Source organism: Channa argus, chromosome 13 (assembly GCF_033026475.1).
Source record: "Channa argus isolate prfri chromosome 13, Channa argus male v1.0, whole genome shotgun sequence".
Classification (NCBI taxonomy): domain Eukaryota; kingdom Metazoa; phylum Chordata; class Actinopteri; order Anabantiformes; family Channidae; genus Channa; species Channa argus.
Window position 1 is genome coordinate 24721615 of NC_090209.1, and position 19643 is coordinate 24741257.

The 19643-nt window shown below is 41.4% G+C and overlaps 2 protein-coding genes across 3 annotated transcripts; one reads left to right on the top strand and one right to left on the bottom strand.

Moving 5' to 3' along the window:
- Positions 1-138: 138 nt before the first annotated feature.
- On the bottom strand, positions 139-10204 carry LOC137139312 (uncharacterized). The gene is made up of 8 exons (XM_067526367.1): positions 10059-10204; positions 7640-8783; positions 5013-5147; positions 4715-4889; positions 4107-4205; positions 3876-3967; positions 3028-3168; positions 139-1338 (listed from the first exon to the last, which is right to left on the bottom strand). Exons 1-8 carry the CDS (start codon positions 10202-10204, stop codon positions 1084-1086), a joined length of 2187 nt encoding a protein of 728 aa, XP_067382468.1. The 3' UTR covers positions 139-1083.
- Positions 10205-11667: 1463 nt separating this feature from the next.
- LOC137139412 (polyhomeotic-like protein 2) lies at positions 11668-19121 on the top strand. Of its 2 annotated transcripts, XM_067526609.1 has the most exons (8): positions 11668-11972; positions 12688-12838; positions 13251-13413; positions 14802-14880; positions 15361-15472; positions 15864-15990; positions 16221-16473; positions 16594-19121. In XM_067526609.1, exons 3-8 carry the CDS (start codon positions 13276-13278, stop codon positions 16746-16748), a joined length of 864 nt encoding a protein of 287 aa, XP_067382710.1. In that variant the 5' UTR covers positions 11668-11972; positions 12688-12838; positions 13251-13275; the 3' UTR covers positions 16749-19121. The 2 variants fall into 2 exon arrangements, with proteins under 2 accessions (XP_067382710.1, XP_067382709.1); XM_067526608.1 differs by lacking the exon at positions 12688-12838 and having other exon boundaries at positions 11669-11972.
- Positions 19122-19643: the final 522 nt, after the last annotated feature.

Consider the following 19643-nt stretch of genomic DNA (forward strand, 5'->3'; position numbering starts at 1 on the left):
ACTTCTAGTCTTTTTGGGAAACAAAAACTTCAAACATTAATTTCATTTCTTCTATTCTGAAACGTATCCTTAAAAAAGAAAACTCCATCAGCTAAACGGAGAAGACATGTATGTGTTTTAAAAGTTAAAAGTACATCAAAGAAAGAATCCTTTTTGCAGTATTTCATAAGAGATAAGAAAAACTGTTCCCACCTACTAAACATTAGCATTTGACAAGATTGCATTTTTTTCCCGATAGACATGTATTTTGAATTATGCAGTGGATGAAAAACAACAAAGTAGCATCTCATGTGCTTTTTACTGAGCTGCCTCTCACTTTTTACAAAGAATTTTCAACACATTTCTATAGTTGATATTGAGCATTTATCATATGAAACCAATCTTATAGATTCATCATATGAAGATAGAGTTTACTCTTGCAAATATGCAACTTGACAGCAGCTTACTTGTAATTTAGGGTGATTTTGACTTTATTTTGGTGAATGTGACGTGACCCAGTAATTCAAGAAGAAATTATAAACCTGCAGTAAACATTTTTGGCCACTTGAGGGCAGAAACAAGGAGCGAATCCCAACGTTGACGCGCTATGACGTTTGTGATGGACCAGCTTTAAGTCTAATACCCAGGTGACAGGAGCTGCACCTGATTAGTCTCTGTAGGCTCATCAGCAACACCTTTCAAATTGCCACAGATCTCACAAGGTCAAAATACCAATTATACCTACTTTAAGTGCCACTTCCAACATGCAGGCAATCACAATTTTATCAAATCCGTAACAACATGAAGGAATTTATTTATACTTCACATTTCAGATGCCATCTTATACAGCAACGAAAAAGAAACGGTATCAATATAATCAGATATGTACAGCGTACACAACACAAATACATACAGAAAGAAAACTACCATAAAAAGTTAAAAGTATCATATTAACTGTTAAGATCAGACTTTTGTTTCAAAAACATTGTGGTGTATTTGTACTTCAAATGCTTCACAATTGGACTATTCCTTTGAAGTGATGATCGTAATCTAACATATACTGATCTCTGTTGTTAAAACGATCGGATGTTCTCATGCACTTGTTTACGGGTGGTGGTCAGAGCCGGGCAGCACGTCCGCTTTGTGCCCCGCGCTGCCTTTACGCTGGCCGGGTACAGGGCTCTCATCACCTCCCTGCAGCCCCCCAATCATGGAGCCCAGGGTGCCGTAGCTGCTGCTGTTGGGCTCCATCTGAGCTGACACACTCAGGCTGGGGATGTCTCTCAGAGGCCGTGGTGGCGTTTGGTTAGAGACCGGGGTGGTGGCGTTCTCACTGAAGCTCTGCACTGTCACACATGACTGGCACAGTGGTTCACATGTGAGGTAAATTCACAGAGAAGCAGATAATGTTAAGTCAGTTTCCTATCATCACATGTAACATCCATCCATCCATCAATTATCTGTAACCACTTATCCTGTTCTCCCAGTTGTCACTGGGCGAGAGGTGGGGTCCACCCTGGACAGGTCTCCAGTCTGTCTCAGGGCAAACTCTGAGGGACATACGCAGTACTGTGGGAGGAAACCCACACACCACACAGAAAGACCACGCCTGGCTAGGATTCAAACCTTCTAGCTGTGAGGCAGTCGCACTAACCGCTCCACCACTGCGCTGCCCAACATTTACCATTTCTATTAAAAAAACAATGTTTGCTGACAAATGTCTAGATAAATAAAACCTACTGTGTCACTGGAGGAAGCAAAGCAGCCACATCAAAGCCGTAGTGGAATGTGACTAAGTACATTTACTCAAGTATTGTAACTTAAGTACAATTGTAAGGTATTTCTACTTTAAGTCATTCCTTTTCCTGCTACTTCATACTTTGACCTCTTTTTTCAGAGGCAAAAATATACTTCTTACGTAACTACATAACTTTAATTACTAGTTACTTTACAGAATAAATACATTATAATAATAAGACTTTATTGATTCCTGGTGAGAAATGAACAAGACTTAAAAAGAAACTTCACCAAAATTGCTTCCTATCGTTCTACTTTGGGGACTGGAGGACTTGGACTGGCACAAAGCTAAAAGTAGAAAGTCTATCTCTGCCACGAGCTGCAAAATGTCTCCACATGACATCGTCCAAAGTAGTTACTTAGTTCAGACGTCATCTTGTTGCTCATATTACAAAGTTGTAGTCTTGGTCGATATGCTCCAGCAGATCCTCATCGGTACTTCTGATTATCTGGAGTTTAATTAATTTGAATCAGACATATTTCAATACAGGAAACACAAATAGTTGTTCAAAAGCATCTCTAGCAGCTCATAGCATTCCCTAAACCATAACCTTAATAACCATAATTAACCATAATAAATTGTCTCAGTTTCAACATCTAATATGTTGTTTATGTTTTATTGCCATTAAAATATGGTTTGATGATTTTTTCAAAATCATTGCATTGCATTCTGTATTTAGTTAGGTTTTACTCATAATCCCAACTTTTTTTGAATTGGGGTTGTAGAACAATTTAAAAGTTTAAGTTGACATCACACTATAAATGCAGGGTTTTAAGGAAAAGTGGACAAAAACTACATGTGCAATATGAAGAAGATCAAAATCAGTGTATTTCTGTGTTTTTATGAGTAGGGCAGCAGATCATTAAAGCACAGGAAGGAAATGAAAATTGATTATTGAAGCCACCATTCAAAAACATGCAAGGTGATGCCTACAGTACAAGACATCGAATAATGTTCTGATCAGCTGTAGTTCAGTCGGTGAGGCAGTCGTCCACGGACCACAGGGTCAGTGGTTCGATCCACGTTCCCGGCTACATGTTGAAGTGTCTTTGAGCAAGACACTGAACCCCAAGTTGCTCTCAGTCAGGTCAGGTGAGCACCTTGCATGGCGACAGTGTGTGAGTGTGTGTGTGTGTGTGAATGGGTGAATGAATCAATGAATCACGATTGTTAATCACTTTGGACAAAGGCGCTAAATAATTGGCAAGTTACCATTTAAAAATCTGGAAAATGGAACCGGTTCAACTCACAGTGCCCACAGAGACCTCGCTGCCTGCCACTGTCTTCTTCCTCCGGGCCATGTTGGGATTCCAGTGGCAAACCAGACTGTCATTCTGCACGCTGTAGTTCTTATGGCCAACTAGCCAGTACGTGTTCATCTTGCCTTTACCCTGGCAGGAGACAAGAGGACGTGACTTAAAGCATCTGTTCACCCAAATAACTAAACCATCTAAATAACTATATTTAACAACTCCCGGATAGGTTTTCTATGCCGGAGGAAGTATGTAATGCACGTAATTCAGTTCTAGAGTAGCATTAAAAGGAGAATTATTTGGAGCTTAATTTGAATTCATTTTCAGGGAGATATTGGGACATTCTAATAATAAGGAATTAAAGTAGTCCAATATAGAAGTACCAAATGCGTGGAAAAGTTTTTCAGCATCACCTTGAGCCAGGATGCTCCAGATTGAAGACGGCTATGAGACCAAGGATCGTCACTGTAGTACTGGAGGCCAAAAGTACTAAAGTCTAAAGTAACTATATGGTGATACAGCATGTTTCTGAGATTTGCATTAAAATGCATTTAAGTTTCATCATAATTTTGAATAGTAAAAGCAATTTTTTTACACAATGTGGATTATTCTTTTCATTATTCATGAATGAATGAGATATGACTTTAGATATGGCTTTTTACATGCGAACCGAGACGATGTGTTGGTCACAGTCTCGCATACAGTAACTTCACAAATTTCATCAACCTGTGCAATAATTAAAAATGCGCTGCTTTCCTCAATAAAACAAAAAAAAAACGTAAAGCGTTCTTGATGCACTGACGACAGACAAAGTGAAATTCACAGCATGGCTGGTTATGTTTCACCTTAACTTCAATCTCTCCACGGAGCTGCAGCTCGTACGCGTTGTCCTTGACCAGAGCCAAGTAGGTTTCTGAACTGGTGTGGATTTTCTGAGCTGAAACACAAGGAAAGGATTAGGAAAGATGGATCTTAGCACTACTGTCAAATTCAAACACACAATGCTCCAATACATGTCTGCCACTGTGTCTTTTTTTCCATTTTTTTTTGGGCATTGTGCATATGAGCATACGTACGCAGGCTGGTGGACTCCATCCTGGAAGCAGTGTTGACGGTGTCTCCAAACAGACAGTATCTTGGCATCTTGTAGCCCACTATTCCTGCCACACATGGACCTATAGAGCAAGAAAAAGAAAACATTTTGATTCTTGTGTTATTTTCAAGGCCAAGGCACTAAAACGGGTCCAACCCCGTCGCGTAGGAAATCTGAGGCGGATGGGAATATTGTACGTTTTGCAGGTATTGGAATTTAAAATGACGCCGTCGAGCGCAGGAATTACTCAGCCAACTGCCGGACAATGGGCTGTATTTCTGCTCTATAATTTCACAGTAAAATGCACAGCAACTTTATGAATTTAACACAAAGTCAAGTTTTATTCTACAACCAGTCGCACTAGTTTTGCGTGAAAATAGTTTCGAAGGGAGTTGCTAACAAGTGGCTAAATGAGACAGAGGTTGTCAGGATCCATAAACATCGCGTCTTCGAGTTTATCATCCCCGTCTAGGACCATGAACGTCCCCTGGCGGTGCTTTGGTTTCCTGAAGGCAGTAAAGCACCTGAGCAAGCTGTTACTTCCTCATCCTCATCTGCACACAGAGCTTAATGTGCAGTGAGACCTCTCACCAGTGTGGATGCCGGCTCGGAGCTGGAGCCTCTGGTCGGGCATGTGAGGGATGGTGACTTGTCTAACGGCTGCAACCAGATCCAGGGCCATCTTGGCGATCTCATCAGCATGTCTGTCCCCGTTCCTCTCAGGCAGACCGCTCACCACCATGTAGGCATCCCCGATCGTTTCCACCTGGTTTGACAGTTTGATGGGAAATACAGCAGGAACTGTCATGTGTAAGAACTATTTTTTGGGGGGGACTTAAGCCAAGTCATCTAAAGTGAACTCTTGGACTCGTGGACATGTTTTTGTTACCTTGTAGACGTTGTAGGAGTCGATGCGTGTGTCAAAGCACATGTAGAGGTTGTTGAGCATCTCCACCACTTGCAGAGGAGTACAGGATGCAGAGATTGAAGTGAAGCCCACGATATCTGAGAAAAATATGGTCACCTAAAAAAAACAAAAAAAAAGTGAAATGTTACTTAAGATGTGTTAAGTATCATGAGGAAAATGTACTTACAGTATTAGGCTGTCAAAGCAGAATGGCCTCTGTGACTGGTAGGGTCGTGTACAAAGGTACATAGATTAATATTACAATGAATTCATGTGTAAGCAGCATTTTACTGTATTTTATTTGGGGCCTGTAACATTTTGGGCTCCTCTGCCTGCAATTTGCATATTTTATCTGTGTTTGGGTTCTAATTGTTTTTGCAATCAGTAAGTGTTGAAAACAAAGAGAAATATTATAACAATGTACGATTCATGTTTTGTATTTAACGTGCGGAATATGTCGCGCTGCAGCGACCATCTTTGACAATTATTCTTTTGCCTAACAAATAGAAGAGAAATTGAACTTTCGAGAAAAATAATGAAGTACAAAATATTTCTGACTTTTGCATGAAAGCTGACTTAAGCAATTACCAAAACAGCTGTCAGTAAACCAAACTACAGATGTACTTTAATATAGCTTTTTATTAATTTTATTTAACAAAGCACCATATTTTATAAACTCCTGATTTTTATAATAAAAAATAACAATACATAAAAACTGTCTTTGCTTCTGAATGTTAGTGAAGTGTAAAGTAGCATAAAAAATAATACTGTAAATCACAAATACCTCAAATTTGTACTCTTAGCTTGTAAATGTACTTAATTACAACCTACTGTGTTAATGGCCTGGACAGAATGTATGAGAAATTATATTTTAATCTTAACATTTAAATTTGTTGATTAAATGACAGACTCAAACAGGGTTGAAGGTTTACTTCCAACTTTGCCCTTAAACAAAAGTCCGATGCCCATTTTAACACTGACACACAGGTTACGATTGTTGTAATCTTTTCCATAAATAGGTGGTTTCCTTCTTCTCGGCAGAAGAGCAAATATTAAAATAATACATTCTTAAAAATATAAATACAAATATGCATTTAAACATAATATCAGATGTCTGCAGCTTGACTTCTTTTAATTATAAAATTTAGTTTCAGTAGTGAGAAAGTAACAAATAAATATAATGATTTATTTAAATGGCTGCAACATGGCAAAACATTTGATTAGTGTGACTCCTCATGTTGTGTTTAGATATAATGTCCTATAGATGGAGGATCCTTGATATTGTTCTTAATCACTTACATTAAAAGCATCTTTTTAAAGCGATCAAGGCAGCATCAGGGAGGTCTTTCCCAGACCCTACTCTCCTTCCAGCCTCAGTAAGTCAGGCTTGAACAGCAGGTCTTTCATTTCGTTTCCAGAATACTCCGGAGCTCCAAATCGGTTTTAAAAAATTAACCCCCCCCACACACACACACTCACACACAGCACAGAGTGCTTTTCGTACAGCTGCCTCAAGCCTCTTCAATAAGCCAGATGCAATTTGTATCCACATAACTTGTTTTATCTCCCGATGAATATGGAGCAGGGCAATTATAGGTAATTATACCAACAATAGCAACAAAGGCAGCACACACACACACACACACACACACACTCATGCAGCATGTTTGCAGATCTTGCAGAGGTAGCCTCCTTGCAGCAGCACCCCACAAACGCTGTCTCAACATTCTATGCTCGGAGGAGTCGCAGCACTTTCCCTGAGAAGGGAAATGCTATTTTCTAATTTCTATTTCTATTTTCAGAGTTCTTGGTTTTTACCACTTTAAGGGTTTTAAGTTTAAACTGTTTTACGTCATTTTTATTTAGCCTGGTAAAATCCAATTAAGGTTAACGATCTCTTTTTCTAGGGCAACATCTAAGACAACACCATTACGGTTTTCAACCAATCACACATGAGCCCAAAATTATACACAAATACAATTAGACAACTTATTTTAACTCAAATTTGGCCAGAAATATGGCAGGGTACACGCTGGACAGATCACCAGTCTAACGCAGGTACAAAGAGAGACATACACAGACGGAAAACCATTTCCACATATGGGCAATTTTAGATCCACCACATAACGTAAGAAAGGTGTTTTTGGATGGTGGGAGGAAACCACAAGCAATCTAGATCAAGTCTCAAGTCCAAAGTTGAGATCAACATAATTCGAAATCAGTCATCAAGCCAAAAACTACAAGGTCACAATTAAAGTCCAGAAAAAGTTCCATACCAAGCCAATAAATCAAACGTCCCAAGGCAAGTCCAGAACAAGGTCTAAGCCAGGTCAACAAGCCCCGACTCAAGTCCCATGTCAATAGAAATGGTTTGCAAATCAAGGCCAACATGTCTCAGGTCGAAGTCCAACAAGTCAAAGTCAATACTGTATGTCAAAACCAACAACTCCAAATCAAGTCTCATCATAGCAACAAGTTGAAAGTTGTTCTACATGTTGGATAAGTACTAAAACATGAAATTTAAGACAGACAATTAAAACTGTCTGTGTTTCTTGTCAAATTTGGTTTTGGAAAAGAAATTAGATTCTTCCGAAATAACTCACACTAACCTTTTCATAGCTTTCGGCCTCGACATGTTTGTGCTTGCGGAGCTGCTTGGCAACTGACTTGGGCAGCATTTGGTGCAGCAGATCCTCAGCCAGCTGCCTCTGGTGCTTTAAGTCCTCGGTCTTCTCTTTCAAGGTCCGGGCGTAGTTTTGTATCCACTCAGTCATTTGCTTAAAAGAAAATATCACCGCTGGGTAGATGAGGCAGGCTATGGCAAGGAGGCAGATCCTCATACTAAGGCCAGAAGATTCCGATCGAGACGCCAACCTGAGGGCTGGCACTGCATGATCAAACAAGCACTGCTGGGTTTTCATCAGAGCTTGGATTCCAGTGTGAGACCCAGACAGAACCTGGATGTCTGCTGCAGAGATCTGCCACAGACTTGGGTCAAAAATGTTGTAATGTTTTACCCGTTGGCTTAGGTTTAACTCGAGGTCGATGTTCTCTAACCAGCAGTCATTCAGCTGTTCGGTCACAACCCTGGCAAAGCCAAGGTAGCTCAGTACATAAGCCCATTTGTACTTGAAGACAGTGTGAGTTGCCTCGTAGGGGAATTCCATCAACTGGTGGTTGAGCTCTATGAATCTTATCAGCAGTCTTGCAGACAGAACAAGTCTCCAGTTTGAATTGTGTTGGACTTTGACTAAAGCATCTTCTACTGTACCCCAGATATCAAGAAGTCGTCCAATGACCAAGGAAAAAGTAGCTGTGCCATTTTCACTTGTGCAGTTTGTGTCTAATGACTCATTTAGAAATACTTGAATACTCATCTGCATCTCCTGGCAAAATCCAGCTAATTCAACACTACAAGAGAGCCCATGAGTGTTACTGTGACCCGCCATATCATCACAGAGATGCACGAAAACAGGAAACACAACCTCCGCAAATCCTGCCTCCAGCGTCTCATTGCCCATATCTTTGAGAGATGAATGTCTCATCTTTTGAAACTGACTGACGAGTCGGAGGAGAGCTATTGTTCTGCATGAGGTGAGCTCGTTGTAAGTGGCCTCCATAGTGTGCAGCAATTCAAAGCTGGAGCTGAGGTCGATGGACACAGAGCCGAGCAGGGCCAGGAAAGAGAGGAGACAGGCCGACAGAATCCGACCAACAGTGCGACTGCTGCCTGACAGAGAAAGCCTGGGACACCTGGAACATGGGAAAACAACTGGGGATTTATTCAGCTCCCACCTACTGGAAGCTGACTACTTTGAACAAAGGAAAAACTGCATCCAGACAAGATCCAGACAAGACCTTTTTAGAAGCATTTATCATGAGGCAATTCAAGAATAACGATATTTATCAGTCAATATTAATGCAAATCAGAATCAATACAGATTATGAAAGAAGTATCCTTTTTACAAAATACTTTTAGACTATTATTTATAATCGTTTGTTGACATTGGCAGTAGTTCCTGAATTATCATGAAAGACAGATTTAATGGATTAAATCTTTTTCATTTTAAGCAAAAGAAAAAGTTAGATTTAATGATATATTTTATGATATTGTTGTCTTATATATGAGTATTACATTTGTCTGATTGATTTATTTGTACATTTGTTTGGGTATTTTATTTTGGTCTCTCTTTTATTCAATTCCTGTAAAATTTCTAATTTCCCTCTACATTTTGTCTGTGACTAAACCATAAAAATATTATTGTAAGGGATCATAAAAATTATGCACCTATTTCTATCCTGTTCTGCAACATCTGCACTGTGAGAAAGTGAAATATTCAAATAATCTGAAGAATTCACCAGAATTAGTGCATGTAAGAGGTCATCACCTCATCACAAATTTTGGGTGAAAAAAAAATGTAATGATCATTTTCTCATTACAGGTAAATACGTTCAGAAAGGCATCACTTTCGCTGACAGTGAAGAAACTGAGACTTGATGTGAAGAAAAGGCGAGAGAGGAGAACAAAGGCCGCAGAGGTTTGCATGTCACGTATCTGAATCGGCCCATATCTTCTCACTGATTCAAAATCACTGTCAGGTTGGCAAAATAAATCTTTGTCAGACAGAATGACATGAAAGATGTAGATTTTCAAATGACAACAGTTGGAAAACATTGTGAATTGTGTGCATCAGACATTAAGAGCAGACAAATTACAAGCATCAGTTAATCAATCCTTTCTAAGACAGAGTTGCAAACATTAGGTAAAATTTGGATTTTAGATGTATAATTAGATGCTCATAATTAATAATTCCCTACAGAGCCCTTCATTTGATCGTTTTATCTTTATTCTTTTCTTTAAATGTATTATCCTTTTTGAATTGTCTAGAGATTTATTTCTGTTGCCTTTTTTAAAAAAATAAATAAATATATATCAGAACTTTTTCTTTACTAGTAGATTAAACAAGCGGAGTCCGTAGGTTTATCACTGTGAAGTCGTGCTTTGTGGGAGAGTTTTGCACGTCTCACCTGCACAGCTGACATTCGCTGTCCCCATCTTGCTGCGCCCACGGAGCGACCCTCCTCCTCTTCTTGAAGAATCTTCTTTTGAGGGAAGCCGAGGACAGGGTCCCAGATGCGAAACACTCTTTTTTCATCAAGTCCAGGGATGACATGAGACTTGAGCTGCTGCTGGCTCTTCTGTGTTGGCCTCACAGGACAGACTCATTGCGCGCGGGAGGGTGGGAGGGGGGGGGTGTTGTCCATTAGTGGAAGTCAGTGGATGTACCAAGTCTGCAGCAGCGTCCTCTCCACTGCTGCTTGCACATTTCAAAATAAAATTCTACATGTTCTTAATATTATTACGTTAATTTTGCTCAGGAGACTTTTTATTTAGGAGCCTTATTGTTCATAAATACGTGTGAAAACCCATGAAAAACATACACCATTTTTTACCACCTTTTTTTTTTTTTAAACTGATACTATTTCAGAAAATAAAACAAATAATTAGAGCTGAGAATTGACTATGGAAAACAAACAAACAAATCAAATTAATGGCATTAAACAGAATATATATTTTATTCAGCTCTGAACACTGTAATACATTAAAAGCAATTAATCAGCGTGTGTTTTTTATTTTTAAAGTGACAAGTATAAGCAGGAGGCACATTTGGAAAATGGTTAATATGTTACTCAAATTTAAAGCTCAACTTTAGGCAATAATACATTATATAGACTTATTATCAGTAAGAATACTGTCTCCAAAAACATTTACCACCGGGATTTAACTGAGTCAATAGGTAAAAGCCTTCTACTGGATAGTTGCTGCAGTGATTTGTCTCACACCTAACTGATGCACTAAGTAGCTTCTCATTTCTTATTCAGCCGAGTCAGAAGATAGATCCTGTGCTCGTGGAAAGAGATGTAACTCTTTATCAGAGGTGTCAACGTATTGGCTTGCATCATGCAGAGAAAACAACCAAGGAGATTGATGAAACAACTAAAATTGGGTTGGCCAGAAGAAGTGAAATGAATGAATTCACCTCGGGACAGAAATAAATGTTGTGACATTGCATAAGCTTATCGAAACTATGCCATAATGATTGTGAACTGTAATCATGCCTGAAAAGCTTCTTCCGTTCTCAAGTGTTTCAGGAACTAAAGTCCAGAGACCTCCCTGGCCTTTGTAAGTCATTGAATGCACTTTAGTTCTGAAATGTCTCGGGCTGTCAAACACAGCTCCCTCTCCCTGTGTTTCCACCAAAGGACCCGGGGGCTGAACTTACACACAAACTATTTTATTAATGTTCAAGAACTATGAGGCCCCGGTGGCCTGTGTTTGGTCAAATACCGTGCAACTGTTCACATTTGTTATTCTTAAAACAGCAGAAGCACAAGGGGGTCGCAAAACTGCAGTGGCCCGGTGCGCTGGGTGTGTGTTTTTGTTTAAAGGGTGTGTACATATTAAAAGTATTTTTTAAAAATGCAATCTGACGAGCAAAGCAGGAAGCAGAACCCCGGCGCACCAGAAGACGCTCCTCAATTTGTCGGCTTTAATTTTGAAGGTTGCTACCGGAAGCTCCCCGTGTGGCTCTGCGTATTGGTCATCGTGCGCACACACACACACACACACACACGTAACCACACACACTCCGAGAGCTTTGCGGAGTTTCAAACACACAGAAAGCTGGAACATAGGGACGATATGAATCTGTCGCTAACTGTGCACGTCCTCGTTTGACGGTGGGGGTGGGGGAGGGGGGGGGGCCGCGGTTCGGCAGCTCGGTGACGGTTCGGCGGACCCACTGACGGAGGCTCCGGGACTGACTGAACGCGCTGTTTTTGGAGCCGCGCTGAACAAAGAGCTGTTCTTCCCCTCGACCATTGTTTGCGAGCGCGGCGCCTGTTTCCTCAGCCACTCCGAGGTGGTTTCGGACGGGAAAAGTAAGCGAACTGCGCCCAAGTTGGACTGTTTGTGAAAAACGTGTTGTTAAAAAGCGGGTTTACTGCGACTCATCCACACACACAGCGAGTAAAACCCGGCACGCGCATATTTCTTAGATCTCGAGCTAACTGGACGTTTCGAGTAGAGAATGAAGAAAACCGGGAAAGGTCGCGTCTAAGTGAACGATACGGAATTTATATTAGTGCAGATTAAAAAACTAGTGGTGGAAGAAGTACTCAGACACTTCAGGCGTGAAAATGGAGCAATACTACAGTATAGAAGTACTGTATTCTAGGTACAAGGGTGGTATTTAAAGTACTACTAGCGATAAACGCAAAGCAACAAAGGGAAGTTCTCATCAGGCTGCGCACAATGAACTAGTTCAGGAACTGTGTGTATTAGTAGCTTGTAATAAGTGAAGCATTAACATGCAAATATCACTTCTAGTATCAAACAGGTAAAGGTGGGGCCAGTTTTAATATTTACTTTTAATACAGTGCAGTAATCTGAAGTTTTAATATTTTGCTTCGTGTTAGTAATCTGGATCTGCAGAGTAAGAGCAACAGTGTCAAAACTACAATGTTTATCTCAAAAATGCACTGGGGTTAAAGGCCGACTTACCCGATTTTTTTACTTGCTTCCTACGGATCTGCTTTGACGAGTACATTTATGTGGATGTATATATTACAAGTTTCCCTTCTTTTCCTGGTTTAGAATATCACTCTTAAGTCCAGCCTAGAAGCTCCTCCAGGTGACATCATTCGGAGTTTCTTTTTAGATGATCCGGTTGCTCTTATTACGGAGGTTGTAGTCTTGGTCAACTTGCTGCTCACTTAGATGACATCACCCGAACCTAAAACTGAAGGTAGCATAAAGTAGGCACTACAATGTCTTAATGCATCACAAAAAAGGAAAAAAATAGTAATACTCATGTTAAAACTGTAGTTCTTAACACCACTGGTCATGACAAAGTTTGTAAAAATGTAGATGTGCTCCCGTGTGAAAACTATATACTAGACTGCAGCTTAAGGTTGTGTTGTTTACAAAGACAAGTCTTAAAATCCAGCAAAAAATGGATTTGGACCAACATACATGTCGAGCACAATGACAGCACCACTGTGTGCTTTGCTAAAAGAGCGTTGAACAGCCACAATAAACAGATTTGAGCGTGGCGTTCTCTGTGCGTTGGAGGAGCAGCTGCTGATGTGGGGGGGGTTCGGGGCACATCCACGTGGCCAGCGCTTGTGTTGAGGTTGCCATGCTGCTTGTGTTGACAGGTGAGGTGTGGCCTGTCCTCCAGTCATGACCTCTGGGAATGGGACTACTAACAGCAACCAACACAGTGGAGAAAGCAAGCCGGCCCAAGCCCTAGTCAAGTCCCACATCCTCACCCATCTGATAGAAGGCTTCGTGATCCAGGAGGGTGCTGAGCCTTTCCCTGTGAGTACCAGAGCTCCGTACCTTGACACGAGGGCAAATGCTCAGGGCACTTTTCACACACTTAAGGAAACAACGGTCACAATGTTGCTGTTTCTACTCAGTGTTGTTCAGCTCTGATCTAATGAGTCTTATCTAATGAAATCAGCTCCTCAGTAGCTGGAAGCAGATATGTTGATCAAATGCTATAGTACAAGAAGCTGTAAAAGACTGGGAGACTGTAGGATCATCCAATACCTCCTTCAAACAGAATCTCTGGTAACAGAGGTTCCTGATCTTACAGAAGATCAGATTGGTTGTTGATCCAATGCAAATCAATCGCTGACCAGATCAACACATCTAGATGCACTGTACAGCTACTCCTGATTGAAACATTTGATTAAGTCTAAAACGGCACTGCAGGAGAGGAGCAACGGGACGGGAGAATTCTCCCGTTTGATATCCTTGGAATGGCACGGGCACTTCTGACTGTCCAAGTGAAGGCCATCTGTTGCATGCCTTTGATAACATGGGCGCAACTGCAATGGAAAGTTACAGAGGAGAGTCAGAAGACGTGCTCGGTGAGAGGAGATTTTTCTTAGTACGATCCAGTGTCAGTCAGACTGCAACTCTGTAGAGCAGTATGTTCTGCACACAAAATGTGGACAAATTCAACCCAGAAATGACTCTTTTTTTGGTCTGACTGCACAGTAGCTGGATGCAGGCTTTATACTCTCCGGCGCTGAGTTTGCTGTAACTGGATCTCTGGCATTGTTATCTGCACTTTCTGTAAGAGAGTCAGAGATGTGCGGAAAGGCACAAAAATCTCCACTTCGTTTAGTTTGCTGCGACAACCACAGTGCAAATGACCTCAGGTTACCACAGGGTTTAATCAAGTTCACTGCTCATCTATAGAGATGCTCAAACGTGTCTGCGCCGCTGAGGGAAAGCTTCTAGTTGATTGATGTCAGCTGAAGAGCTGATGTTTTCAGTAAGTAGCAGAGGTGCTAAATTTAGACCCTGGTTCCTGACAGCAGAGCTCCCACGCAAGGTGCTGGCCTGACAGACCAGGAGCAACTGTGGTGTCAGGGCCCAGCCCAAGGACACGTCACCTTATAGACCGGAGAAGCTGGGAATCGAACCACCAACCCCAGCTTTGGTACACAGCAACTCTGGCTCCTGAGCCACAGCTGCTCCAAAGGCAATGTGGGGCTAAAATGCAGATGGAAATTTTGTACCCACCTGTGCATATGTCATGGTCAACGGTTGTCCCCACCTCTTTGCCGCCATGTTTTTTTCCACTGTCCAATTCAAGGAGCTGCAGTGTGCTAACAATACATGTTCTACTATTCCTCTGGTAATTTAGCAGCTGTGTCGTGTGCCATCATGGTACGTGTGTTTTCTGTCTGCAGGTTGAACGTCCATCTTTCTCAATCGAGAGCCTGAAGAGACACACGGCAGACTCAAAGATGGACAATCTCTCACCAAAGGGTAAAGTCCTTTATGTGAAAGGTTCTCAGAAGTGGCTGTAGCCCTCAAACTGCAGGAGAGTTTGCTCAGTCGTACACAGACTCTGGGAAGCAGTGGAACAAAACAATATCCGTAATGGTTAATATTTTGCCCCGGTGCATGCTGGGAGGCTTCCTGAACCGACTGACTCGGGTTACTGCAATCTCACTCAGTCATATTGATCGTGGTTTCAACTATACTCATGTAGCCTTTATTTCAAAATAAGAGCACGTTATTATTCTAGCTTAAATTCATCCACTATTAAAAACAAATCAGTCATCAAGCTCTTTTCAAAGAACCAAAGTAGCAGGATGAGAAGTGCTCATCAGGAATTACACATGGCTGTGTACCTCATCAGGCTCAGGCTCAGCGTTGTCCCTGCACAGATGTGTTGGAACCTCTAGTGTGCATCTGGTGTGTGTCTGTGTCCAGCTGATGACTCGTTGATGGTTTTTCCCTCAGAGTTAAAGGCCCAGCAAGAGCCAATGCTGACCTGTGAGCTGTGTGGAAGGGTGGATTTCGCCTACATCTTCAAACGGTCGAAGAGGTTCTGTTCTACCGTGTGTGCCAAACGGTAAGGTCAAGAGGTCAAGTTAGAAAAATATCTTCTACTCACCCTGAACACAGCCCAACAGAGCTGCAGCTCATAGCTCACCCTACATCTTCTGTATGGACACAGTGTTACTCAACGAGAAGCCAATGCAAGGCAAGTGATAGGTCCTCGTATAACATTAACTAAACTATAGATTTGTGGAATATTGTATTGGAATTCGCTGTTTGTGTCCCAATTTTGGTCTCGGTTTCATAACTGTTGAACGAATGAACCGGGTCCCAAAGTTTGGAGAGTCCCAGCAAGTAAACCTTTGGTCTGGCACCTTACAGAGGTAAAGAGGTGGTAGTAAAATAGATGTAGCGAAGCTTCCTAATGAGGCCCACTCAGTTTATTGTGTCAACTGTGTTTGTAGCTACAATGTAGGATGCACAAAGAGAATGGGTCTCTTTCCAAACCGCAAAACCACGCTGGAGAACATGAAGAAACAAAGACTGGTGAATGGGAACCACAAAAACCCGGGTTTGGAGTCGAAAAAGAAGGTGACACTTCTTCCCTCGGATTTTGACTTTTTAATTTGTGCATTTAAATGTTGGAAGGAATTCTCGACTTAGGAAAAGTAAGGGATTGCTGCATTTTGTATAGGACAGAAATTCATCTTTATCTTGCTCAAATCTCATATCTGCATTATTAGAGCTGATTACTAGGTCAGAGGCAACTAAACTGTCTTTTTTTTTTTTTTTTTGTATTTAAACCCCTCTGGCTCTCTCAGGTTGCCTCCTCTGTGCAGAAGCTTGCTGCCGCTCCTCTGTCCACTGGTCATTCGACACACCCTGTGCAGGGAGAGTCCAGCCAGTGTTCAGACTCATCTGGCTACAAAACACCCCTGTCCCCAATATCAGCCACTCAGAGGGTGTCTGCAGTGCAAGACTCTGAGTTGCCCTTGCTGCCCCATGGCTTCCTGTCCAGTGACCCAGGCCAGTGGAAGATAGAGGACGTCTACGAGTTCATCTCCTCTCTGCCAGGTGGGTGCTGATTTCTAATGTGTTACCTAAAGAAATGGAAACAAAGATTAAACTACCTTTGGTGTTTTTTCTGCATTTAGCTGCATTGTGAGCTGACTGCCGGTGGTTTGTTTGCCGCAGGTTGTCTGGAGATCGCTGAGGAGTTCCGTTCTCAGGAGATCGACGGACAGGCTCTGCTGCTGCTGAAGGAGGATCATCTCATGGGAACCATGAACATCAAACTGGGCCCTGCGCTCAAGATCTTTGCCCAGATTAATATGCTCAAAGACTCGTAGCCCACTCCACCCCTCACACACACTGTGCTCTCAGAGGCAGCTCTGGACAAACTGGATGTGCTCAGGATCACGTCCGAGTAGACTTTGAGTTCGATCAATGGGTTTGTCATGACCCGTTGAACACAAGGACATCAGCCGGGACTGTTTGATTTTACTTTTAGACTGATGACTGCACTCTGACACTACTTCAAGAAAACCTCACCCATAGTATGAGATGTGTTAGTTAGGCTGTGTTGGGAAAAGGGTTTGAACACAATTTGCTTTTCAGATTGTGGTACTGTACTTTGGGTTCTTGCAGGAGAAGTTTGTGCTCAGTAGTTGATCTGTTCTGTTTCTCAGAGGAGCATTAAACCTTCAGATCTATTATGACTGTTGATGCCCAACATTTTGAGAAACATGCTTTAGAAGTTAAGTCTGTGCATCGTGCAGATTTTCTGCAGTTAGCCCCTGACCAGGACCCTCATGTTCATTGTCTTGCAGTGCTATCTCCTTAAACTCTGGACATTTCTGGAGGTTTGGGTGACACAAAAATTCAAATTATATTATACATTTTTTACTAATAAAACCAATTAAGTAGTTAAAAATAGAAGTGAATATACATAGATTATTTCCTTTACTGTATGTTGTACTTAGGATCTATTTCTTAAATCATTCTTCTGAATCCTCGTCAGTCTGGATCAGCATCGTCTCTTTAGCTCAGTGGCAGCACCTTTGTAGCTGCACACTCTGAAAAAGTGCTGTGAAATAAAGGTGGCAACTGTGACTTTAATATGAAGGAATGTGCTAGTAGCCCAGTGTGGTTCTTCTCCACCACAGCTCACAATGTAGATCTGTGTGTCAGCCGGGTTAAACTACCGAGTTACCTGAATGTCTGTGGTAAACTAATTATGCACCTGTTGTCCGCAGTCCTCGTGCTAATTAGCTGAAATAACCCAGTGGACAAACTCCTCTATGTGACTCTGTTTTTTTCTTTTATTAGTCATTCAACTGTTGGGAGTTGCAGCAGATGGCGATGCAGGATTGTGATGCGTATAATATTACAGTCCTGGTTCAGGGCTGAGATTCAGCAAGTACAGAATCTTTTTTCACAAACACTGGAGGCAGGGGGGGAACTGTAAACGCTGTTTAATGTCTCCGACTTGTGCTTTGCAGTTGTAAAACCAGTGCTGCAGATGTTTTACTACTTTTAGCTCTCCGTTCAGTCCCTGTGCTAAACTACACTAAACGTGTCTTCTGGGCAACAGAAAGGTTTTGGTAACACAGCTCACAAGCTTAGTCCTCCAAATACAGCACTCCTGCAAGAATCTCTAAATTGAATTATCATTGGTGTAATTGTAATCAGCGAATCAAATATGTAAAGAACCATTGACCTGGTGACTAATATTCTTTTTCGATTAGGTTTTTGTCACATGATTACAAATGCACCGGCACAGCAAACTGCATGTAACAGGAAAACAGTTGTTTGCAGGTCGAGGCTAATTTATACTTCTGTGTCTGTCCAGAGCTGGACACCAAATGTGTGGACTCGGTGTTTAAATCATGATTAAATCGTTTGTGTCATTTGGTCCATCAAGTATCTGCTTGGGCCACTGTTCTCACATGTTTCTAGTGCTCATCAATAATTGATATAAGGGCTTTTCTTCATGCAACGAAGGCATTTTAATGCAGACGTTCTGTGCATCTCCACTGGTTCAGTTCTGCATCAGAACGAACGAATGCAAACAGTTTTTCATTATATTACCTTATGTTTTACACTGATTCAGGTCGAATATATGCACAGAGGAAATGACCACGTGCCTGTCGTGACATGACGTGACACAAGTATAATTCAGACTTCCAAGCTATGGATGGATATATTTTTACCAAAGTCAAATGAATGTCACTGCTGAACTGCGGAACCCGTTTATTTCAGATGCCGTGAAATGTTTAAAAAGTTGTTTTCCAAAGTATGTCATTCTATTTTTGGAAATGAAAATGCAATGAATTCATACAGGGCATGAACGCTGAGGTCATCAACACTGTGCCTAGTTTAGTTTTTCTTAGATCCATGTGTGGCTAAGAGCTTGCTGTACTTTACAGATCAACACTCAAAGACAATTTGAAATCTGCTTTACAATCCTGTGCAAACGTGTGGTTTGTTTACAGTGTCTTACTTTGGACTGAAAACTGGTTTCTGTAGTAGCAGGTCTGATCTAATCTGACTAGATCCTGAAAAGCATCTTGTGTCTGGTAGTGACAGGTGGTTAGTAGCGTTAGTGGTAGACGCTGTTTTTGTTACTGTCCTCTGAGTTATTGAACAGTTATGTTTGTTGTTTTTGTTCTTTGTTTTACAGAAATCCAGGTTTTTAATAAAATTGTATTCAGCAAGTGTGATCGCCTTCACATTGTGTTACTGCATTTGTTCATTCATGTCAACAAAGATCTTTCGATTGTGTTGAGGTGTTTAAAAACAGCGGCACCTTAACATCACTGTCAGATCATAAAACTAGTATGTAAACAGATAAGTTCTCTTCATCGGATTGAATGAGTGTGTTATGGGACTGTGACCCTGAACAGGAAGGGAGGTTACAGATGGATGGATGGAAAACCAGGTGTGGTTGCCTGTGGCTCCCCACTGCTCTCCTCAGGCAGATGGGTTAAATATGAACGACAAATTCCATTGTAACATGTAAATGTGCTCATTGATGACAAAGCTTCTAAAGTACCTTTTCTGATGGCAGTGGCCTCTTTCAGCAGAATGATGTGTGCTGCCACACTGAGTATCTGTGGGATGTGATGGAAAACAAGTCCAATAAATGGACGCTCCAACTCAATGCTTGAATAAATTCACAATTTCCTCAAGCACCAATCATATTTTAGTATTTTACAGAGTGTCAAGTTTGTGAATAATATATA

Coding starts and splice junctions, on each gene's coding strand:
- LOC137139312 (XM_067526367.1), bottom strand. CDS start 10,204: ATGTCATCCCTGGACTTGATGAAAAAAGAGTGTTTCGCATCTGGGACC. Junction 3,968..4,106: donor GATGGAGTCCACCAGCCTGC/GTACGTATGCTC, acceptor CTTGTGTTTCAG/CTCAGAAAATCCACACCAGT. Junction 1,339..3,027: donor GCGAGGTCTCTGTGGGCACT/GTGAGTTGAACC, acceptor CCACTGTGCCAG/TCATGTGTGACAGTGCAGAG.
- LOC137139412 (XM_067526609.1), top strand. CDS start 13,276: ATGACCTCTGGGAATGGGACTACTAACAGCAACCAACACAGTGGAGAA. Junction 13,414..14,801: donor AGGGTGCTGAGCCTTTCCCT/GTGAGTACCAGA, acceptor TTCTGTCTGCAG/GTTGAACGTCCATCTTTCTC. Junction 14,881..15,360: donor GGACAATCTCTCACCAAAGG/GTAAAGTCCTTT, acceptor TTTTTCCCTCAG/AGTTAAAGGCCCAGCAAGAG.